The 13064-nt window shown below is 41.9% G+C and overlaps 1 protein-coding gene across 1 annotated transcript in view; it reads right to left on the bottom strand.

Moving 5' to 3' along the window:
* The window catches only part of Cfap44 (cilia and flagella associated protein 44), a 74636-nt gene that overhangs the window by 42748 nt on the left and 18824 nt on the right, over window positions 1-13064 (bottom strand). Inside the window, exons 9-18 of the mRNA XM_060370465.1 lie at window positions 12366-12530; window positions 10237-10392; window positions 9880-9927; window positions 9349-9448; window positions 8650-8744; window positions 7405-7614; window positions 6568-6678; window positions 6304-6462; window positions 5060-5314; window positions 245-390 (exon numbers count right to left, since the gene is read on the bottom strand). Coding sequence (XP_060226448.1) covers window positions 245-390; window positions 5060-5314; window positions 6304-6462; window positions 6568-6678; window positions 7405-7614; window positions 8650-8744; window positions 9349-9448; window positions 9880-9927; window positions 10237-10392; window positions 12366-12530 — 1445 coding nt within the window. The remainder of the gene's footprint in view (window positions 1-244; window positions 391-5059; window positions 5315-6303; window positions 6463-6567; window positions 6679-7404; window positions 7615-8649; window positions 8745-9348; window positions 9449-9879; window positions 9928-10236; window positions 10393-12365; window positions 12531-13064) is intronic.

Here is a 13064-nt window from a genome sequence, read left to right as displayed (position 1 = left end):
CAAAAGTCGGTGAACGCTAGTTTTCATTGATGGCTTTTTCCTTTTTACCTACAGACATGACACAATCCTGCTGCCTTGGTATCCCAGTCATGATGGACAGTGCCTTCAATATGAGCTAAGATAAACCCTTTCCCTCTTGAGGTGCTTTTGCCGGGGTGTTTTGTTCCGGCAACGGGAAACAGAGCAACGCATCCAGGGTAAACAAAAGCACAGACACTGAAGTTCCTTCTCAAGTCCTCTTCACCTGAAACTGATGGTTTGGACAGGGTTGTCATCTGTATTCTCAAGGCGGCGGAAATCAAATGCTTCATCTTTCTGTTTTTGGAAGTCACTGCCACTGACATATGGGGGAAATTGACAGTGATACAGAAACCCAGAATCATAGTGGCCCTGGAAGATAAAAAGTACAAAAGATGATTTGTGAACATAACACACATTTGGTTCCTTGAGGGGTTTTAGGTCATTTCAAATTTAAGACACAAAGTAATACTTGAAAGCATCCTCTGCTATATGACGGTTAAAAGTAGATGTTATTTCTACAAAGCATCTCTGTTGCTCATTAATATGCAGTTATATAATTATAATAGTGATAGTTTCTACTTAGAAGTCAGCACAAGAGAGACTTCACCTCTAGGTATTAGATGAATTGTATTTTGTGATGTGAAGTGATATTCTGTAGAGACAGTATTTAAAAACAAAAAGACTTTGCAGATCATTGTTTTCACAATTGCTTTCGGTCTGGGGTAACTTTAAACACTATTAATTTTCTAGGAAAGGCAGTTCAGAGGGGGAAAGTATGTCACTGCCCAGTGAGAAGACTCTTAACAATTTGTAACAGCCACGTTGTTCCAACTTGTTTTATTTCCCTATATGGATGGGAGTCTTAATAAAGGAAGTGAATTAAATGCCCGGACATTTACACATGAAACACATGAGTGACTAACAAAGGCAAAGTAACAAAATGATCAGCCTAAAAATCAGAATATTAAGTTTTGACTCTGGGCAGTGGCACAGTGCATTGATCGAGCTACACGTGCCAAGGATAAGGGGGAATAAACCACATACGCACACACAACCCTTGTTGAGCCCTGGGATCCGCCCAAGCACCAAGACAAAGAAGACAGTGAAAATCAGGAGTAAACCTGGCATGTCGTACTGTTTTTCTTCCTGAAGCAGATAAAATGGGAGTGAGAGGCAAAGAAGCTGAATAAATCTATCTGCAGCTTCTTGAACTCGTTGCAAGGCCAACTCTTCCCAGTCCAAAGAAAAGGAAGGCGCCTTATCAATATATTTTCCAGTGGATTCTATTGAAATCGGAGAGTACTATTGCTACAGAGATGATAGGGTTGGTGGATGCGTACGTGTGTGCGTGCGTGCGTGTGTGCGTGCGTGTGTGTGTGTGTGTGTGTGTGTGTGACAGGGAACTGCTGTTATTTTGCTACGTGGTGAATTTGTCGAACTGCTTTCTACATATTTGTTTATACCCAGAGACTTAAATTACTTTTCTATTTTTCTCTTTTTTGCCATGGGAAGTGGTTAGTCAACGTACTTAAATAATTACGCATGTTTCAGCTGTGGACAAGCCGTCTATTATCAACACACACACACACACACACACACACACACACACACACACATACACACCTCACCCCAAGGCTCAAGAAACATTGAGGAAGGGGGACCAGAAAGAGCATAAGAACTGGCAGATAGGAAGAGGAGCTGTGAGTGCTGACTCCTGAACATGGCATGACTGTTGCACACATCAGCGACTGTGGACAGTCAAAATTCCATCATGGGTGGAGGAGGAGGGACCCCCATGGCCTCACCCTTGGCAGAGCAGCTACTGGCAATTTCTGGCTGCCAATGGAGGGAGGATGGCCCTTCTTTTTCCATTTGGTTGATGGTAGGTTGCCCATGCCCCAGTGGATGGCCCCCTAACCCTGTGGTTATGGGCAACACTATTAATAATAGATTATTGTTGTTATTATTATTAGTTTATTAATAATAATAATTGTAGAAAGGCTATGATATTGGAAGGGAACCTGGGTAGAAGGCAATGGGAACGATTCAGGGATGTAGTGGTGAATAGATATGATCAAAATAACATTATATAAACATATAAAACTTGAAAAATAAACTTAAATTTTAAAAAAATGTGAGTAAACTGGAATTAAAACATGATTTCAAATCATATCTCATTACTGACGGGAGTAAAGTGACTTAGGCTCGCTGCCTGCTTTCTAGAAGCAAAGAGAAATCTTGAGGAGGCAATAGAAACATGCCAAGGATCAAGGTATCTCTCAAGTTTGTCACATAAAATGTCTAGGGCTTAGTAAAAAAATAAGTATGTGTGCTGGGAAGGACAAGATTTGATTTAACAAAGAAATCAGAACAAAAGACAGACCAATGAAACAGAATGACAAGCATATCAATAGGTAAGTTTATAAAATATCCATCAGAACAACTCCAAAGGCACTGGAAAACTATAGAAGTCTATCAAAGTATAGTAAGAAGTAAACTCACAGTCAAACATTGGGCGAAGCATAGGGAATCTTGTGAAAATGTGGGGGAAAGGCTGGAAAGGCCTGGAGGTGACACGAGCTCCACAGAAACACCAACAGAGCCAACCAACCAGGGCCCAGAAGGGCTTGCGGAGACTGAGGCACCAATGAAGGACCATGCATAGACTGGACAGAGGTCCCCTACACGGATGTAGCTGAGGGCTAGCTAGGGCATCATGTGGGTCCCCTAGTAAAGGGACTGGGTACTGTCTCCAACATGAACTCTGTTGCCTGCATTTTGATCACTTCCCCCTGGTGGAGCTGCCTCACCAAACCACAGGGAAAGAGGATTCGCTCTGTCCTGATTCAACTTGATGAGCTGGGGTTGGTTGGGGGGGGGCTCCTCTTTTTCTGATGAATAGGGAGGCGGTGGAAGGGGAGGGTGGGTGGGACTGGGAGGAGAGGAGGGAGGGGGCGGCTGTGATCGGGATATAAAGTGAATAAATAAATAAATAAAATTTAAAAAATAAGTAAATAATAGAAAATTGAAATATGTAAAATTGAGTATAGCATGAAAGAAATTAAACTCTTAGGGCCTGGAGAAATGGCTTAACAATTAAGGAAGCTTGTTACTCTTCCAAAGGACTAAAATTTGGTTCACAGCACCCACACTGAGTGGTTCAAAACCATATAACTCCAGCTCCAGGAGATCTGAAGCCCCTTTCCGGCCACCTCAGGCAACTGCACACATTCACATATAAGGTGTGTGTATGTGAGAGCGAGAAAGAGAGATTCTGGAAGCTAAGAGGAGGTAGGGATGCAGTTTGGGTAGAGTGTATGCCTAGCATGCATGAGGCCCTGGGTTCAAGCTCCAGTACCACAAAATAACAACGATGGTTATGATGATGTGTTGGAAGCCAAGAGAAGAAACCAAAGTATTCTTAAGGAAGAGAAAGGGTCAACAGGTCAAATGCACAGAGAAGTGACCACTAAACCTGGCAATGTAGAATCATTGGAGATATGAAGATATGGAAATAAAACCAAAGATCAACTAAGGTTGAATATCAACTAAGTGGTGAAAAGGAGCTGATAGCTCCATTTATTCAGATTTTCCTATAAAGCAACAGTATGTGTGTATGTGGGGGTGGGGGGAATGGGGGAGGGGAGTGTCAAAAATTACAAGAACCTCGTGTGCCGATGGAAAGAATTGAGAAGACAGGAACTGATAATACACACTAAGTAGTAATCTGTTTCAGGAGCAAAATTACGGAGAACATGATGGAATAGGAGCAGACCTAAGAGGCCTGGAAAACACTGCCCTGGGCAGGTTGCTAAGCAACATCTATCAATTATAACAATAGGCAAAAAAGAGCAGAGATTGGTGCTATTGTTAAGAAAAGATTGGGAAAGTCCTTCTGACTCCCTTTATTTTCTCTGTGAAATAGGGAGTGTCCGGAGAGAGAGGAAAGTTGCAAAATGTTTGTGGGGAGAAGAAGAAATTGAAATAATAATTTGTAAAGTAAACACTACTGGGCAGTAGAATTGACCAACAGTGGGAGTCCTGATTTAAGGACTGGAGTCCTGACTTCAAAATGAGGCAGCTTTTCTAGAGTAGGTTTATGGCTGGACCAAGCAAGATGACAAAGACCTCTGTGATCTGCTTTACCTCGCGGTGGAGCTGAATGCCTCAGAACTCCTAATGGCTAATGGCTATGGAGACCACATCCTAGTTCCGCTTTGTATTGCTTAACTGACCTTGGGGATGTCAGTTAAGCAATACAGCCACTTGGTTTCAAGACACTGGGACCAACTATGAATTAGTAATAATCTTTCCATATAGTTTCAAGCCAGTTTCTTGGGGGAAGGGTAAGGTATGTGTGTGTGTGTGCGTGCATGTGTGTGTGTGTGTGTGTGTGTGTGTGTTTGGGTGTTTGGAAGCGAAAACTGTAACATCTATAATAAAGGAAATCTTGCTTTGCAATATATTGAGAAAATGCTTCACAGTAAGACTATATGGTATATAAGCAGATAACATAGAACCCTCACACACATTGTGACACTTCCTTGTATCAGTCTTTGTGACATCCATTTGCTCTCATTCCTTATTTGCTTAGGCCCAATTTTGGTTGGTGGAGAATGAGGTCATCTGAAAGCATACAGAGTCCTAGCCTCCGATATGCTGCCCAGCATGGACGTAAGCAGATTGTCACAATATGCAAAAGCTGCTCTTTTCAAATTTAAAAAAAAAAGAAAGAAAGAAAGAAAAAAGAAAAGGAAAGGAAATAGATTCAGGTGGCTTCGCCCCTTGACTATCTACTCTTCAGTTTTCCCACCTTTGATCTTCCTGGACGGGTGAGTTTGGTGTTAAGGGATGACAGATAACAAAAGGCAGACCTATTTAAAATGTTTAAAACCTAACATATTAAAACTCATAGCCACATCAATAGTTACATATAAAATTCTCAACATAGGCATAAGAACAAATTTAGTGGAAAAAAAAAGTGACCATAAACTGGGCTGGATAGGGGCTGAGGGAAAGTCTTGGAATTAGTACTCACCAATGACACCCAGAACTTCCCTGGCCCTGAGTAAAACCCACAAAGGACAGGAGAGGGCCTTGCTGGAATGAAGATCTCAGGCAGTGGGGCCTCTTCCTCCTCCTCGTCTTCCTCCTCCTCCTCCGGTAATTCCTCCTCCAACACTTCACCTTCTCCAGCTTCTTCCCTCTCTAACGCTAGCCTCATCCTCCTCGCTGCTTTTTCCTTCTCCTTCAACTCCTTTTGTCTTTCTCTCCTTTTAATTTCTAGTAATCTCTTTTTTAAAAAAAAGAAGATAATAAGCAGACAATTAAGATGTGTTATTTTATGTTTGAACATGACAAAAATTGTAGAAGGAAGACGCATTCTAGAAACTCTCAGAGCTTGAATATAACAAACGCCTTTTACACATAATTACCCTCTGGGGATATACTTTTATCATTAACATTAAAATCTTTGTGATGAACATTGTATCTGCTTTATCTCCTTGATACCAATCTCACTGCAATCATTTTGCAGTGCTCGCCTATAAGAGAAGTAGAGTGATGTTTTTTGTTTTGTTTTGTTCCTCAGAGTCTGTTCCTGTCAAACCAGAAACCCTGTGGACTGAAATAGGAAATGAGGAAACTTGTTTCCTGCTCCCGAAACCCTGTGATGAAGGCACTCAGTATCACGAGCTGTCAAATGTAGAGTCCGGCGGCACTGCTAGCCCTACCTCCTATTCAGCCATGAGAACTAGGTTCCTAATTTATACGATCTCTTCACCCTAGTCCTCTTTTTCACAAGAGATCCCAGTGATCTGACATGGCTTGGCTGGCATCTAAAGAGAGCTTTGCTCTGGTCCCGTCACCTCTGCTTACAGACGGCATGCTGCCATTTCACCAGCCCTTCCTCACTTCTGAGAAAGCTGAGATGGATTTCTGCCAGCATTGCTGCGTCCATCTTCCGCTCACTCTCTCAAATCTCTTCCCATCTTCTGAGTACTGTCACTTCCAGGTAGCTACTTTTCACCCTCTCTCACCCCGCCGTCAGCAACATCACTCCTCTCTACACCCTGAAGTGCTTTTCTTTGCTCTTTGATTATTTTACTTCTCTGTCCACATCTGCCTCCTACTACAGTTGGCCTCCTTCTTACCAGCGTATAAGCTCCTTCGGGCCAGGATCTGTTTTTATTTCATTTGTATTCTCCCAGAATCTCATATAGGATGTTGCATATCCAAATGAAAGAAAAGAAAAGGAGATAATGTCTCAAGAATATCTCATACCAGAATCTTAGATTTGACACTTGTGAAATGGAAACATCTGAGAAGTGCGTCCTGAATTTCATAGGAGACGACATCGTGGTCATCTATGTTCTCAATGGTTGGGCATGGAGATTCAAGAATATACCCGTTCTCACAGATAATCAGTATGGTGCTTTCAGGCTAAAAAAGGAAATGTCACGCATATCAGTTACCCATAGGCAAATGTTTACAAGTTCAAAAAGAAAACAAGCCAGGGAAAGATATAGTAATCATTTGATGACTTACATGACTGGCCGGAGACCACATCAACTGGCGAACAGGCCCGGGAGTGTTAAGGTAACCAATCGGCTTGTAATCCTTTTCCACATTGAAAAAGAAGACAGTCTTATCTTTACTCTAGAAAAAAAGGACATGCCCCCTCAATACATATACTATGACAACAAGCTCACAGGACACAAAGATTTAGTATCATGTAGTCTGTCTAATTTACACTTAGAGACACAATGATCAGGTATTCCAGATTCATCTAATTATTTTCAAATGTTTGATTGTGTTCAAGTTCACAGTTATAGAAATGTGATTACCATACATATATGTGTGGGTGTGTTTATGTATACATATATATATATATATATAATGAATTTCTAAAATAATTCCACAGTGTATCTGTTCACCTCTTACTCCCTGTAGAATATTTAATATTTATGTTAAATAGTTAATAAAGTTAATAGTTAAAAACTTCGTTATTTCCTTTGTCTGAGGCAGGCTTTTGCTTTGGTTTGCATTTAGGGGGTACCAAGGATCAAGGCAGAGCCTGCAACACGGCAGGCAAGAGCTCTCCCACTGAACTTCATAAACCTCACCCATGGCAGCCCTCCTTAAGAGCAAACCTAGGTTATAAATCAGTGACGATAAGTAATTCATGCAGCCTGAGTCCCAACTGAAGTTTTCTACTCATTTAGAAGAAGCATTAAAATTTAATGTATGAGACAGTTCTTGAATACTATAGATAGACTGCACTGAAAAAAAAAATAAGAACACAAAATGTGAAATAAAGCACGATGGAGTACGTGCGCTTAAGGGAAAGCTGGGCATGGAAATGAGAGGGATTCTTGTGCTTACCCCGGTGGCTAAGATCTCCCCCTCACGTTCATAAGCTAAAGCCGTGACCTCAGCAGTATGAGGTTTGAAGACATATTTCAGTTGTAATTCTGCATCTAAGACTTTCTTTCGTCCTGCAAAAATTGTAAGCCCTTTCGGATCATAAAGTTCAAGAATCCGGACGACACCGTCTTCAAATCCTATGATGATCTGGGATGCAGAAAAGCTTACCTTGGGAAACAATCAAATGCACAGGACCCGACTTTAGTTTAGAGATTAGCAGCACACACGGAAACAACTCTGCGTCTTGTTTCCACTCAGGTTAACTTAGCATTACCCGCCCCTTCTCAACTCTGGCTTCCAGGTTATGCCAACGTCCTTCAGTTCCAGGTCACTTCTCTATGATGACCACAAGCAGGGTACTCTACGGAAATTCGAGCTTCTGACTAGCCTCACTAGCAGCGTGCCTGCCTCCCTCGGAAGAAGCACCTGTCACCAGCAGTTCACTGACAGACAGAATGCCCCCTGTTAGCACGTACGTGAGTATAAAATATGAACTCACATAAGGAAGGCTAGCCACTTACAACATGGAGCAAAGAAAGCTGACCTTGCTTGAGGGTTCCACTACAGTGAAAATGGTTGGAGCTGAGATTCTCAAGGGTCAAGAACTAGACAGGTACCAGAGCCCTTGAGACAGAATAGAGCCTGGGAAAAGATCCGGTGTTAGGAGAAAGCAAAAACTCAAGGCAAATTCAGCCTGAGGAGAGCAGACTGGAGTGAAGAAGAAATGTTACCGTGAGAACTGAAGGCAGAGGCGGGCAGACATCGGGACATCTTACACGACGCATTGCAGGCAGCATTCACGCAAACAATGGCGAGCCAGACCTACCTGGGCACACCTGAATGGTTTTCTCTGTGATTTCATCCCCTCACAGTAGGAATGAATGACTCCTCAAACAGTCTCACGGTGTTTTAAAAAGCGTGGTTGCACGGTCAGAAGATACCTCAAGTTACTTGCACAGTTACTTCGCAAGACAGAGCTATGACTATGCCCAGCTGGCTTATAAATAGATTTTCATTAAGCAGAACAAACCCGGAAAAGTAATATCAGAAGATGATTTCTTCAACGTTCTCAGTAAATTAAACAAACTTGAAATATTTATACTTCTAAAATTCTGAGCCAGAAAACAATTACATCTCTACAAGATACCACAGATACAGTATATTTTCCAGTGTTTCTGGTGGAAGCTGATGCAACGGACTTACCGATTGGGGTACCCAAGCAAGGGAAGTACCGCCTTGTTTGAATTTCATCTGAATCAAAAGAGTTTTGCTAGCAAAATCATAGATGCGAACAGAGCCTATAGAAGAAGAAAAAAAAAACAGTTTTAAAAGAAACAAATTATAATCACAGTATTTATTTTAAAAAAATCTCTGTTCTCTTTTTATAGGAAATATTACAGAATCTACTGATAGCCTAACAGCGTTTTAAATGTTTTTTTTTCTTTTTGATTATCTTTAAATTAACACACACAATAACAGATCATTAAAGCCACTTGTAAGCTCCCACTTACAAGACTAGGGAGATGACTCGAGACAGTGAAGTGTCTGCTGTGCAAATATGAGGACTTAAGCTTGGGATCGCCAGCATGCATGAGAAAGCCAGGCAAGGTGGAATATGCCTGTAACCCCGGAGCTGGGGAGGCAAAGACAGGAGAATCCCTGAAGCTTCTTGGCTGTCTAAACAGTTCGTGAACTCAGGGTTTAGTGAGAGACCCTTTCTCAAAAAAATAAGTTGAAAAGCAATAGAGGAAAATGCCTGATGTTGGCTTCTGGTTAACACACACACACACACACACACACACACACACGAACATATGTATATGTATACATGTATATGTATACATGGATATGCATGTCACAGGCACACACATGTATGGCTGGAAGAGGGTAGTTCATACTTACAGTCCAAGGCAGTTGTGGCCATGATATAAGTGAGAGGAGAAATAGCCAAGGCCTCAATGGGTCCAGAATGGAAAGAGAAGAGGCATTCCGGATCCTGGGTCTGAGAACAGACAAAGATCACACAAGATCTCAAAGACAGAGTTTTACATAAAACTAAAGCCAACTTTAAAGAAATGTAAATAGAGTCCTGAAACCCATGCGCAAAGAGAGAAAGTATGAGCGGTGGACTTGGGGATCAAGAAAAGCAGATGGAGTCGTGGCTCAGAAGTTAATGACTGAGTTTACAGATCCCAGCAAATGCTACTTCCCAGGTCTTCCCGGCTGCTCAGCAGAGCAGCTGCGAAGATGGCATGAGTAACATAAACGAAGACTGTGTGTTTAGGAAATGTCCAGTGTATAATGACATAGTCCTTTTTTTTTTTTTAAACGAAAACAATGATCTAATGTGAAGAAAGATGCAGCTTTTAGTGAATGTCGAAGAATGTTTTGCGATACCACTTAGGAGAAAATAAGGAAAACCGGCACACTTACAATATTTGAGAAACTAAGGTCGAGCTTCCATATGGCTCCACTGGCATCCTAAAAAATTAAATAGCTAATAAGAGTTTATGGTTTTTAATGTTCGCCAAATTAAAATCATTCTTCCTGTGATTCAGTTAAAATAACGACCAACAATAACATCTAGCGCTTACATGTTATAAAGTGTAACTGAAATATATTAAAAATACCATTCCATATTTAACACTATAAACATATAATAAGCAAAGTAAATTATCCCATAATGCTCTGTAACATGGAACATTCTAGTCCAAACAATCAATTTTGTTTCTATTTTAATTTTAGGTCCTGGTGCAGTTAAAAAGCCAAAACAAAAGAACGTTAACGTACCTGAGCCAGCCAATAGTTATTTCCAATTTCACTCATCTTTATCAGTGAGAAGAGGTTGACATTCTTGTCCACTTGAAGTTCATTAATAGGCTCTATCTCCAACAATCCACTTTCATCTACAATGTCAGCAGTATCTATTGTCTCGAAGTCCCATATCTTACAAAATCAATAAGAAAGTGTTTTATAACCCAGCAACAATGTCCCCGCTGGGCACCAGAGGCTAAACAAAAGGTGGCAGGCACAAGTTACTTCATTTGGAGATGTAGGCCAGTGAGGTCCCATAGACACCCCCCCCCCAACATTACAGGCTATTGCCATTGCTCTTGTTGACCCTCCGGAACTTGACAGTGACCCTCTGTTGCTGAAGATATCACACGCTTGAGTCATTTAACGTGGCAAAATCTAATTCCTGGGAGCCTCATCTCTAACTGGCGAATTTTCGTAGGGACAGACAGTGCTATACATGCTTCTGGAGGAGAAAAGTAATGATCATTTGTATCCAGCTATGGATCACAAGTGCAATAACAATGAGTGGCCTGGAGAGAAATATTTATTGGTGCAGCAGTGGCACAAACATCATGGTGGTAACCAGCCACTTTCAAATGGGATTTAAGTCCCTCTCCGTAAAAGGAGACCCATCATTACAATGGCATCATTATCTGGCTGATATCTATGAGCAGACTGGTTATAGGCTCTAAGAGAGAATGAACTCCTGTGATGCAGCTAAATAGACACAATAATAAACTGACTTTCAATGGCTTATTTTTATACCCATAGATCAGCGTTTCTCTCAACCCTCACCTGAGAAGCTTCTATTTGCTTCCTATTGTGATTGACACCATGACCTACAACTGGCCAAGGTACAGAGAGTAAGAAACTGTATAACTATCAGCCCTAAAGGGAATATATTATATCTACATCCTCCTCCTTCCTCAAAAGGTTCGGGGAACTGTTGCGGAAGATGAGGCAGAAAGGCAACAAGAACCTGTGTGGTGGATGACTGTAAGGAAGCGTTCTCTTCTGGACAGAAATAGAGCTGCATATATGGGCTCACAGCAGCTGTGATATATACAAAACACATAGAAAACTCCTGCAAGTCAGAGCCAGACAAAATCTCAGCATAGAGGGGGGGCACTGTATCCACAATTCCATCCCAGGCCATAGAGTCATTGGCAGTTGTTAGCATCTGGGAGAGAGAGATAGTTTTCTCTAAAAGTAAAGCCTCCGGTAAGTTCATCACTCTCCAGAGGAAGCCCATCTGTTCAAGGATATAAAGACAGCACAAATTAGTCTTGAAGAATTTAAGAGCTAGAAGGCCTCCAGAAAGCCATATACCAAGAGGACTACAAGGCAAATCACAAGACTACAGGTTTTTAGGAAGGGTAGGGCTCACGGGAGGTGCCATCCATGGCATTCTCACCACCAGCTCGGTGACATGCAGTTTTAAGTGTGTGGTGTGTTTTGTTTTTGTTTTTTTTTTAAGATTTATTTCTTTTATTCTGTATATAGTGTTCTGCCTGCATGTACACCTGAAGGCCAGAAGAGGGCACCAGATCTCATGATAAATAGTTGTGAGCCCGCAACAATTCTCACACATGGGGTTGTGGGAATTGAACTCAGGACCTCTGGAAGAGCAAGCAGTGCTCTTAACCTCTGAGCCATCTCTCCAGCCCCGACACGCAGTTTTAATCCCAGCCCTGGTGGAGCAGGGCAGGCAGATCTCCGGGAGTTCAAGGCCAACCTGGGCTGCACAGTGAGTTACAGGTTAGTAAGGGCTACATAATAAGACCCTGTTTCAAAAATAAAATAAAATTCAGAATTTTCATTCCTTAGAAAATGCATGCCTATAGTGGGCATTTTGAAAGGATGCATGCCCACAGCTTATTGTCTGCTAACATGGGCTTTCATTTTCTGAAGCTGCTATGTCAACACTTGAAGCACAAGAACAAGAGATCCCTTCAGAACGTTTCCATTAGCTCTGACAACAGTGCAATATTTAGCACGTGAGAAGAATTATTTCAAATGAGCTGGTCTTGGAAATAAGTGACCACTGACCCCGTTCAGAAAGCAGCCTGTAAGACAAAACCTGAGATCTGCAGGTCTTAGGCAGAGCGCTGTTGTTGCCTTACCCTGATACAGCCGTCTGACCCGGCAGTGATAACTTCCCCCTCATCCAGCATTATCTGGTTGATGGGACCTTGGTGACAGGGCTTCATGCCAATTCGACAGAGCTCCACCTTGATGAGGCTGCCATCCCAAAGCAGCAGGTTGCCCCACTCTGACCCGGAGAGCACCTGACAGGTGTAGAGAAAGAAACGTGCATAGGCATTAAATACCTATGTCCGAATCTCAATTAGGTGGTTCTTTTTCTAGGCGGTGAAAATAGAAAGCTTGAGTATGGAAGCAAAGAAAACAGAGAAAAGCTAGCCATCACAGACTCAACCTCCAATTATCTTTTGATGTTTCCTTCCTATTCTGACGTTAGCCTTCCTCTGCAGGCTAGCACTCCGTGACTAGGTCGTCTGTTAGTGCTGATCTCCCCGTGAATGCTCATTGCAGATTTCTTTATACATCTCTCAAGGGTGGGATTCAGGAGTGGAATGACTCCTGAATCAAAACTGGGCATTTAAAAATCTTTCACAGACAAGGTCCTCTTTCTACACATAGTCCTGTCTGGTAAGTTGCAGGGCCACTACTGAGTTGAGCAGATTATAGCTCAGTTTCAAACGAGGAAGGTATTTGGGATGGCTCCAAATTGATGCTTAATTCAACAGTTTCCACAGGGCATGCCATCAGACAGGGGTTCTCAGAATAATTAATGAGTGTTC

The sequence above is a fragment of the Meriones unguiculatus genome, chromosome 17 (assembly GCF_030254825.1).
Source record: "Meriones unguiculatus strain TT.TT164.6M chromosome 17, Bangor_MerUng_6.1, whole genome shotgun sequence".
NCBI classification, from domain to species: domain Eukaryota; kingdom Metazoa; phylum Chordata; class Mammalia; order Rodentia; family Muridae; genus Meriones; species Meriones unguiculatus.
This window is presented reverse-complemented; position numbering and strand designations above follow the sequence as displayed.